This window comes from Myxine glutinosa, chromosome 1 (assembly GCF_964187855.1).
Source record: "Myxine glutinosa chromosome 1, kmMyxGlut1.1, whole genome shotgun sequence".
Taxonomy (NCBI): Eukaryota; Metazoa; Chordata; class Myxini; order Myxiniformes; family Myxinidae; genus Myxine; species Myxine glutinosa.
In genome coordinates this window covers 132,726,591-132,737,941 of record NC_136261.1, presented here as the reverse complement: position 1 = coordinate 132,737,941, position 11,351 = coordinate 132,726,591, and the positions used below count along the sequence as shown (strand labels likewise).

At 54.2% G+C, this 11,351-nt stretch overlaps 1 protein-coding gene across 1 annotated transcript in view; it reads right to left on the bottom strand.

Moving 5' to 3' along the window:
- Nucleotides 1–518: 518 nt before the first annotated feature.
- LOC137428629 (tubby protein homolog) overlaps nt 519–11,351 on the bottom strand; it is a 37,196-nt gene continuing 26,363 nt past the window's right edge. The window contains exon 7 of the mRNA XM_078768874.1: nt 519–1,046. Within this exon, the coding sequence (XP_078625000.1) occupies nt 913–1,046 (134 nt within the window). The 3' untranslated portion in view covers nt 519–912. The remainder of the gene's footprint in view (nt 1,047–11,351) is intronic.

Below are 11,351 nucleotides of genomic sequence, written 5' to 3'. Positions count from 1 at the left end.
ACGACGGCCTGGACAGCATTTGTTCGAGTACCATGCGATAGCATGGCTTACGTGAAGAGAAGGCCGCCATGTTGTTAAGCTGAGCTGAGCGCTCCATTTCGTTGGAGTGAATGCTCGAGTTCTTTGAATCAAGCAAGCCGTCTGGCGAGTGGTAAGCGAGCCGCCCGCTACTGGAACACATCCCTGGTCCACGTAGGCTCCACGGACAGGCAAATTATTTTAACTTTGTTTGATGAACGGCGCAGAAATAGCTCCGACCGTTCGCAGGCCTGTGGCAATCGCTGTGGCCTGTGAGAAAGGTTTTAGCTCCGCCATCTTTGGAGTTGAGGTTCCGGCGTGCAACGTTGGCCCATTGGTCTGGTTGCGTACTGCCTGAATGCTGCTGTCCACGTTACATATATTGGCATGAATCACAGACGTTTTCCAGATTACATTTCAAAAGTATTAACATTATCTCCAGTGATTTAAATTTTGGGGTTTAAAATCGAGTCAAAAACACAAATTTGCTATTTTTTTTTAATAGTTGAGAAGCAGCCAGCTCGACTAAACTGTGTAACGCACCATCATTTGAGGTGGTATCCATTAAGTGGAAAGTTCTTGTAGTTATTGTGCAAAATAGGACATGACGTCAACAGCTTCTGGTAAATAATGGAAATTAACTTTTTGAGGAGAGAATGCTTACATGAGAACCAAATCTCCATAGCAAATTTTGTGTGAAGCAAGATTTTTCCAAACGAACCCCAAGTGGCCTGCGCTCAATTGTGAGGAGAACCTGATCCAGGTCAACTCCAATGATAATGTGGTGGTTTGCCTGGGATTCGCATGGATGAATAGATTCATTGCATGGTCAGCTTATCATGAGACACTGTAACCAAAGTCCTCTGTTTACTGGAGGATCACACGAGGTCCATGCTATTCGCAGGCCAGTTTGCTGTCAAAGCTTGAAAGGACGATGGCAAACGCTTGTAGAGCACACATTGGGTAGTTGTAGTCCATGTTGAAAACATCCTCAGCAACTTTTCCGAACTGCATGACTATGTAGTCAGCTGTGGATCAGAAGAGGAGCAAGGCAAAGGGTCAGGCAGACAGTATAATTTGCTAAGTATCATTGCATGCTTTATTGTGGTTTTTCAACCTTTAAGTTCAGCAACCCATGACCTTTTCTATAATTGAGACATTCTATCCCACATTGGTTATGCGACCTTCACCAGAATTCCCTTTGATCTTCAGGCAGAGGAAACATCGAATGAAAGAACAGACAAAATCTTGTTAAATACGCACAACCAAATTTGAATGATAAGTTCAACACACAACCAATGAAAACAGCTCCGGGCCAAGTCACAAACACCAAACTCTACAATAACTTCAGCTGCATATGCTGTTCCTTCAAATGTAATAACTTCTTCTTCTTCTTTTCCTCCTCTTCCCTTTATAAGGGGTGAGGTCCGATGGTATTAAACTCCTGCGCTGCCTTGACCACAATACTCGTCCACTCCCCTCTGTCCTCAGCCAACTCTCTCCATCCTCCAACCACCTCACTTTACTGATATCCCTCTTCACACAATCCCCCCATCTCAATCACGGTCTACCTCTTTTCCTCCGACCTTGTTCCCTCAAACTATCCTCTCTCTCTTTGTCATTCTCTCTTCTCCCATCTGCACCAAATGTCCAGCCCATCTCATCCGGCATTTCACCAATCTCCCCGTCAAGCTCATCTTCACACCAATCTCCTCGTTCAGTTCATCCATTCTCCTTCTGTCTGTGATTATTAGTCAGTGAATGATTGACTATTGCTGATTTTTCCCGTTCGACTCATCAATTATGTGCTTGATGATCTCTCAGTCTAGCAGTGAATGTCCTGCTAGTTTCACCAATGTAAACTTTACCACATTCACAAGGGATGTGGTGAACACCTGGATGGCGGTTAGGAGGTATATGGACTGGATAGTTGAAGGATGATGAAAAGAGCAGTAGTTGAGGTAACGGTCCATGTGAATTGCCTTCCTGTAGACCTTGAGAGGGCTTGTCATTAGGAGACTAGGTAATGAAGATGTTAAAGCGCGGCGTTACGCGCGCTGCTTGCGAGCAAGGAGGAAGCGGACAAGCGGTAACTTATAAGCGTCTTTATTTCAGGAGCTCACTGTAACACTGGCGCGCTCCGGGCTGCGCGCCCGGTGTATATCATGAGGCCACGCCTACCCCTCGGGCGTGGCCATCGCCCACTTGGTGCGCGGAATGATGTCACCACGCCAGTGGGCTTTTGTGTCCGCCACACGCGCCCCCCCAGAATTCCCGCGCACCTGGAGGGCCAGTTTGCGGGGCAGACGAATGACCCGGCCGAAGCGCCCCCTGGCGATCAGCGGCGTCCGGGGTGCAGGGATGCCAGGTGGGATGCCCCTGGCTGCCCCTGGGATGGGTGCAGGACCGGGGGGCGGCGTGGCGGCGGGGCTGGGTGGTGCCGGGGGTCCGCCCGCAGGGGGGCGGCCCCGACGTGGGGGTCGGGCCACTGGCGGTGGATGGTCCACATCGAGGTGGGCCGGCTTGAGGCGGTCTACCGAAACGCGGTCAGGAGTACCGCCGAGTCCAGGGTGAAGTGCTTCGCCCCGGTCTCCAGCACGCGGAAAGGCCCGTCGTACGGGGGCCGCAGTGGTGTCCGGTGGGCATCGTGGCGGACGAAGACGTACTCCGCCGTGCGAAGCTCCGGGGCGACATGCGTCGGTGGGTGCCCGTGGCATGCCGTTGGCACCGGGGCGAACCTCTGGGCGGTCTCTTGCTTAGCGGAGCGCTGCTGTGCCGCGGACCATGGTGCCGTGGAGTCGGGGAGGAACTCGCCCGGCACCCGCAGCGGTTGCCCGAAGACCAACTCCGCCGCGGATGCGCGCAGGTCCTCCTTGGGCGCCGTCCGGAGGCCCAGCAGGACCCAGGGGAGCCTGTCGACCCAGCCGCCGTCGCGGAGGGTGGCCCGGAGCGCGGCCTTCAATGAGCGGTGAAATCGCTCACACAGGCCGTTAGCCTGGGGGTGGTAGGCCGTGGTTCGGTGCAGCCGGACCCCGAGCCCCTGCGCGACCGCCCCCCAGAGCTCCGAGGTGAACTGGGGGCCGCGGTCGGACGAGATGTCTGAGGGGGCGCCGAACCGGGCGACCCAGGTGGCGATGAAAGCCTGCGCGACATCGGCCGCCGTTGTCGACGCCAAGGGCACGGCCTCCGGCCACCGGGTGGTGCGGTCCACCATGGTGAGGACTTAGGTGAAACCCCGCGAGGGGGGCAGAGGTCCCACCAGGTCCACGTGGACGTGGTCAAACCAGCGTTCCGGCACCGTGGACGGGGCCAACGGGGCCTGGGTGTGCCGGTGCACCTTGGCGCGCTGGCACGCGAGGCACGTCCTGGCCCAGCTGCGGACGGCCTTCCGGAGGCCATGCCAGACGAACTTGTCGGCGATCAGCCTTTGGGAGGCCCTCGCGCCCGGGTGGGACAGGCCGTGGATGGCGTCAAACACCTGGCGCTGCCAGCCCGCGGGCACGATGGGGCGAGGACGCCCGAGGGAGACGTCGCACAAGAGGGCCGCGCCCGCGCCGTCGAACGCCACCTCGGTGACGCAGAGGCCCGTGACGGCGGTCCGCAAGGCCTGGACGTCGGGGTCAGCGGCCTGGTCCGCTGCCATCCGGGCATAGTCGATGCCGAGGTGGACTGCGTGGGCGACGGCCCGGGAAAGGCAATCCGCCACCGGGTTGTCCTTCCCCGCGACGTGCTGGATGTCCGTCGTGTACTCGGACACGGCCGAGAGGTGACGCTGCTGCTGGGCCGACCACGGCTCGGTGACCTTGCCCATCGCGAAGATCAGCGGCTTGTGGTCGACGAAGGCAGTGAACGCACGGCCCTCGAGCAGATGGCGGAAGTGCCTGACCGCCAAGTGAAGCCCGAGCAACTCGCGGTCGAAGGTACTGTAACGGCGTTCGGGCGGGCGAAGCTGCCGGCTAAAGAACGCCAGCGGTTGCCAAGCTCCACGCACCCATTGCTCGTGCACCGCGCCCACCACGTAGTCCGAGGCATCGGTGGTGAGGGCGATCGGTGCATCGGGCGCCGGGTGCGCGAGCATGGTGGCGTTAGCCAAGGCGAGCTTCGCGCCCGTGAACGCCGTGTCCATCTGCTCGGTCCAGGTAACGTCGCCTTTGCCCGGCTTACCTCGGAGAGCTTCGTGCAGGGGGCGCAGGAGCTGGGCGATACGGGGCAGGAACCGATGGTAAAAGTTCACCATGCCCAGGAACTCCTGCAGCCCTCTGATCGTGCGGGGGCGTGGAAACCCCTTCACCGCCTCCACCTTGGCCGGCAGGGGGACGGCTCCGTGCCTGGTGACACGGTGCCCCAGAAAATCGATTATGGTGGCGCCGAACCGGCACTTTGCGGGGTTCACAATCAGGCCATGCTGGCCCAGGCGTTCGAAGAGCGTGCGGAGGTGGCGTAGGTGCTCTTCGCGGGACGCGCTGGCGACGAGGATATCGTCCAGGTAGACGTAGACAAAATCCAAGTCACGCAGGACGCTGTCCATCAGTCGCTGGAACGCCTGAGCCGCATTCTTCAGACCGAAGGGCATGCGCAGGAACTCGAAGAGTCCGAATGGCGTGATGACCGCCGTCTTCGGGACGTCCTCCGGCCTGACGGGGACCTGATGGTAGCCGCGTATGAGGTCCACCTTCGAGAAGAAGGACATGCCCGCCAAACGGGCGGAAAAGTCCTGAATGTGGGGGACGGGGTAGTGGTCGGGAGTCGTGGCGTCATTGAGACGGCGATAGTCCCTGCACGGTCGCCATCCCCCGCCGCGCTTCGGCACGATGTGCAGCGGCGACGCCCAAGCGCTCCCTGAGCGCCGAACGATGCCGAGTCGCTCCAGGGTAGCGAACGCCGCTTTTGCCACCGCCAGCTTCGTCGACTCGAGGCGGCGTGCCCGGGCGTAGACTGGTGGCCCGACGGTGGGGATGTGATGGGCCACCCCATGCTTGACGGCCCCCGCCAAGAAGGTGGGCTGCGTGAGGGCCGGGAATCCGGCGAGGAGGCGGGTGAATGCGTCCGCTGCCGGAAGCGTACAGACCAACGTGGCCGGAACCGAACCGTTCGGCAAGCCGCTTGGCAAGCTGTTCGTTGAGCTGGGCAACGCACAAGCGAGCGAGCTGAACGTCTCGGCCTGGACAAGACGTCTGCGCTTGACGTCGACCAGGAGCCCATTAGCGCACAGGAAGTCCGTGCCAAGCAGTGCCATGGGCACGTCGGCGGTGACGAACGTCCATTGGAAAACCTGCCCTCCGAACCGCAGAGAGAGGCAGCGTTTTCCGTACGTACAGATGGGCGTCCCGTTCGCGGCAAGCAGCGCGGGGCCCCCACCCGCGGCATGCTTGTCTGACGTGCCGGCGGGAACGACACTCACCTGCGCTCCCGTGTCGCACAGGTAACGGCGCCCGGAGAAGGTGTCCGTTATGAACAGCAGGCTGATCGAACGGCCGGCGCTCATCGCCACTATTGAGCGCCGGCCCAGGCGTTTCCCGAACTGTTGAAGGAGCATGGCGGATGACACTGCCGAGCTTCATGGCCGAACTTGGCGTGGAACCAGCACCAGGTGGTGGAGCTGGAGGAGCGCGGCTGGCTCCGCCAGGCCGGTGGAGTTGGCGGGTTTCCCCGCGGTGGCGGTTTTCGCCGCGGCGGTGGGCGGGGCGTGGCGGCGGTCACGAGGTGCGTATCAGCATGCTGCGTATGCTGTATAAGCTGATGCTGTGGATCAGCAGCATCAGCAGCAGCATCAGCAGCATCAGCCACGAGGGCCGTGACGGCCACGCCGACTCTCGCCCGCGTGTCCGAAGCGGCGAAGTACTTGTCCGCCTCGGCTGCCAATGCTCGGGGTTCCGTTAGCCCGGTCCCGGCCAACGCGAGGCGAACCTGCGCTGGAAGTTGGCGACGGAAAAGCGCCCGGAATAGAGAACCGGGGGCTTCGTCGCCCAACAGTGACAGCATATGGTCCATTCGGACTGACGGGCGCGTGTCACCGAGCTCGGGGAGATCCAGGAGGCGGTCGGCCCGTGCGTCGTCCGTGAGGCCGAACGTGGCTAGGAGTAGCCGCTTGAGTGCCTCGTACTTGTGGCCGTCCGGTGGGTGGCGAAGGACGGACACAACTCGAGCGGCCGTGCCGGGCCCGAGGGAGGCGACGACGTGGCAATAGCGCATGTCATCGCCGGTGAGGCGCCGAAGCTGAAATTGGGCTTCGGCCTGGACGAACCAGACTTCGGCCTGAGCCTCCCAAAATTCGGGAAGTTTGATGAAGTTGGCCATGGCAATGGCGTCGCGTGTGGAAGGATCGCTCCGGCAGATCCAACGTCAAGGGGGTCACCAGTAAAGCGCGGCGTTACGCGCGCTGCTTGCGAGCAAGGAGGAAGCGGACAAGCGGTAACTTATAAGCGTCTTTATTTCAGGAGCTCACTGTAACACTGGCGTGCTCCGGGCTGTGCGCCCGGTGTATATCATGAGGCCACGCCTACCCCTCGGGCGTGGCCACCGCCCACTTGGTGCGCGGAATGATGTCACCACGCCATTGGGCTTTTGTGTCCGCCACAATGTCATTAAAATAAATTGACTGTTCTTATTTGTCGCATGAGCAGTACTCTTCTTCATCGCACTTACACGATCAGCAACAAGTATTACATGCATCGAGAACTACTCCACATCACAACTGCCCTTAATTTCAACAGCTATCCTGCCCAGAAGATCAGCACTAAACCACCGAAAGCTCGTGAGCCAACACGGGAAACTAGCGCATGTGTTATTCTCCCCTTCATTGGGCATACATCACACCACATTCAGCACATTCTCAAAACTGCCAACATAGCAGTACGCCATCGCTTGACACACAAACTTGAATTTGCAGGTGCAACGAGGGACTTCAGGAAGAGTTTAAAACAGCAATGGGCTTACCTTGTGTAGCCTTTCATGGTTGCAGTTATGCAGCTTTCTTCAGCTATAAGAGCATGGGAGGAGTCAATATACAGTCACGTGAAAAAGTAAGTACACCCCATGTAAAGTTTTGACTTTTTCAACATATTTCAAAATACAGCTATTTTATCTTCATTTCAACAATATTGATAGATAAAGGTGATATAATATAACAAATATCATGAAACATTTACATTTTGTAGTCCATTGTATAATTTAAATAAACATAAATGCAAATTTCGCATGTGGAAAAAATAAGTACACCCTTGGCTCTAATAGGTGGTATTTTTGGCCCTTTGGCAGAAACAACCTCAAGTAGGCATTTCTTATAACTGTCTACCAGTCTCTGACATTGACTGGGAGAAATTTCTGCCCACTCCTCCAAACAAAATTCTTTCAGCTGTGCGATGTTTGAGGGGTTTCTTGCATGCACAGCTCGTTTCAAATCCCCCCACAACATCTCGATGGGATTTAGACCCGGCCTTTGACTTGGCCATTCCAGAACCCTCCATTTCTTTCTTTTCAGCCATTCCTTGGTGGATTTACTGGTATGTTTAGGGTCATTGTCATGTTGCAAGGTCCACCTTTGGTTGACCTCCAACTTTCCGACAGATGGCCTCACATTATCCTCAAGCACACTCTGGTACAATGAAGAATTCATAGTGGATTATATGATGGTGAGCTGCCCAGGCCCTGATGCAGCAAAGCTGCCCCAAACCATAATATTTCCACCACCATGCTTTACAGTTGGTATCAGGTTCTTGTGGTCAAATGCTGTCTTTGGTTTTCACCAAACATGTCTTCTGGTACTGTGGCAAAATAGCTCTACCTTTGACTCATCTGTCCAGAGCACATTGTTCCAGAAGTGCTGGTCTTTGCTGAGGTGTTCATTGGCAAACTTTAGTCTTGCCCTGATGTTCTTTCTGGACAGCAAAGGTTTCCTCCTGGCACACCTTCCATGTAGATCAAATTTGTGCACCCTCTTTCTAATGGTAGACTCGTGCACTTTGACATCAACAGTGGCAAGAGCTACCTGTAGGTCCCGTGATGACATTCTGGGGTTCTTGGAGACGTCTTTCAGCATCTTGCGGTCTGCTCTCGGGCTGAACTTGCTGGGGCGGCCTGGCCTGAACAAGTTGGCAGTTGTTTGGAATCTTCTCCACCTGTAGCTGATCTTCCGGACAGTCGAATTATTGATTTCAAATTGTTTGGAGATCCTTTTAAATCCCTTCCCAGACTCGTAGGCATCTATAACCTTCTTTCCGAAGGCCTCAGAGAGCTCTTTTCATCTAGGCATGGTGACGCCACACACTTCTACAACAAAGAGCAAACCAAACTAAATGTCTGAGGTTTAAATAAGACAGGTTCCTCCACGATGCTCTCTAACGATGTTCTATTCATTTGCACCTGAGCTGGTGCACCTGATTCTAATTTTAGGTATTTGAAGTAGTGATAAATGTAGGGGTGTACTTACTTTTTCCACATGCGAAATTTGCATTTATGTTTATTTAAATTATACAATGGACTACAAAATGTAAATGTTTCATGATATTTGTTATATTATATCACCTTTATCTCTCAATATTGTTGAAATGAAGATCAAATAGCTGTATGTTGAAATATGTTGAAAATGTCAAAACTTTACATGGGGTGTACTTACTTTTTCACGTGACTGTATATATTTAATCCTAGCCACCTGGGGTAATTGATTAAGTGAGAGCTGATTGATTATGCCCTCCATTCACATGAGAGAGATGTTGGTGGGTCTTTGTTTTTTTATTTGTAGGTTGACTGCTTGGTGTTTTCGCATGGTACATGTTTGGGAACCTCGATCATACGTGTTTCTGTCTGCGCTGTCGCTTATGATTTGGGAATAGGGAATTAAACCGGTCCGGCAGCTGAGAGGATGTGTAGCATTGGGATTCTCTTCTGTGTACGAAGTAGAAATGTCGTGAGAGCTGTGGAGGGACTCTGGGAAGAGTTTGAAACAGAAAAGGGCTTACATTGTGTAGCCTTTAATAGTTGCAGTTATGTAGCTTTCTTTGGCTAGAAATGGATAGGAGGATTCAATATATACATATACACACACACACACACATACACACACACACACACACGAAGAGGAGAGAAAGGCAGATAGGGGAAGCAGAGGAGTGTGGCCTCTTCTTTTGTAGCGGGTGGATTGGGGAAGCATCAGGCGAGCTGTTCTGAAGTGCAGGAGGGGTTGAGCTGTGTCCATCTGGCCCTGAGCTCTGGCTTCCACGGTGATGTCAATGGTACAGCACATCGACTCCTACTCAGCACTGTCTCATACGAGTCCTCGTATTGGAACGTAACCTGCAAGTGGCTCCAAACCTGGTATGCAATCGCCATTTTTCATCCAATTTGAAACTCTCTGGCCACGGGTTGAACTACAGAATTAATAGCAGCGTGTTCAAGACAAAGTTATGCCATCATCATTGAAGAGCTCCTTATTCTTTGATCGCCATTGGCATGATCTCATATTATGTGGATGTGTGTGGGCTGTGAGGTGAATAGTACACTTTTCACATACATCTAGGGGAGCACTACTTTCTTTCCCCTTCTTCCTGGATTATTTTAGTTGTGTATAGGAGGAATATGCTGTTAATCTGGCATTGTGATTTGTTACTGAGCAGGTGTGAGTTCTGAGCGAGTATGTATGGCATTGTGGGGTTGTGTGCTTGTGTTGCAGGACAAAGTGGTGTAATAAAGCTTTGTGGGAATGTACATTCGCCTTGTACTGGGTATATTTCGTTCATTCTCTCTGTCATCCTGTTTTCAGCCATATTTTTGTTATTTTTATTTTTGGGGGGGATTACATCCCTATAATACACAATACAAACATACTGTTGCGGATATGGGATTTGGCCTCCATCCATATCCGCTTGTAAATATTCCCCTATTTCCCCAATACTCCCCAACTATCCCCAATCCCCCATTCCCTAGTCCCATTGTCTGTAAACAACACTCTGTAGCCCCGACCTTCCCCTTTTTCCCCCATTAAATGTCGTGCCCAGGTTCACCGCATCTCACGTAGACAACTATAGGACATCTTGCTAGTTATTCTTAGTCTATGTCAGTTAAGGACTCGTTTCCATTAATTCTGACTCTTCGTTGCACCAGAATGTGATTGTATGGCACCATTAGTAAGTTTAGGACCTCCCAATACCTCCCCGCATCTCTTCCTCATGGAACAACAACACCAACAACAACAACAGCGGCGGCGGAGCGGCGGCGGCGCGGGGAGTGTGCGTCCTCACTCCGGCTTGGTTAGCCGCCATTGAGCATGTGCTCCGACGGGGTTACCACGCAGGGGCTCACTGTCAGCTCCTCGTCAAGGGCGGAGCCCGGTAACCCCCCGCACCCAATAAGAAGCGGCGGACCGATTCCATCTGGGGCGGAGCTAACGAGCCGAGGGCGTGTCACTCCCCGCTGGACATGCGCAGGAAGACGGAGGTGACGTCAGATGCGCCCCCAGCTTGGAAAGACAAGTCGCGACCTCCGAGCGCTGAGCGACCTCCCCGCATCTTTGGACCGGACCGGGTCGATTTTGCCCCTGAGCCAAGGTGCACCTTGAGCCATCGAATACCTGCCCCTCCTTGCCATCAATCCCCGTGTGAGTCAGTTTTGTCCCGTTTATCTGTGGTCTGTCGGGAATAAGATACGCGTGTTTAAGTGCCCACCTTTCTATGCTGTCTCTCTCATCCCTGTAATCTAACCTTCCGCAATATTATAACCTCCTCCGGAGGTCTTGAGAACCGTACCCCTGGTGTCGTGTCATTTTAAACCCAGCCGTTGTGTCCTTTCCTCAATTGATCTAGCATAGCGCGACTCGGCCAACGTTCGAGTATAATCGGGTAACTTGTGCGAACACGGCGGCCATTCCGCTCGGCCCATCATAACGTCTAAGTCGTGTCCGTAACAATTGGTGTCAGGAGTGGGATTCCACAGGAGTTGCACACCGACCAGGGACGAAATTTTGAGAGCAAATTGCTAAAAGATGTGTGCAGTCTCCTGTCAATTCGGAAAACCAGAACAACGCCTTTAAGACCTCAATCTGACGGGATGGTGGAAAGATTTAACCGAACTCTAATCCAACAACTGGCACTGTTCACCGCCACCCGTCAGGATGACTGGGACGAACATCTCCCTTATTTGCTTATGGCCTACCGAACCAGCCAGCACGGGGCCACCGCATGCAGTCCAGCGTTGCTTATGTATGGGCGGGAGTTACGGGCTCCCGCCGACTTGCTATGCGGTCCCGTGCCAGACACAGTGGTTAACCCGCCGAGGGAGGGGTACGCACGTCACCTAGAGGAAGGCATGGAGCTAGTCCATGCCTTCGCCCGCCGCCAACT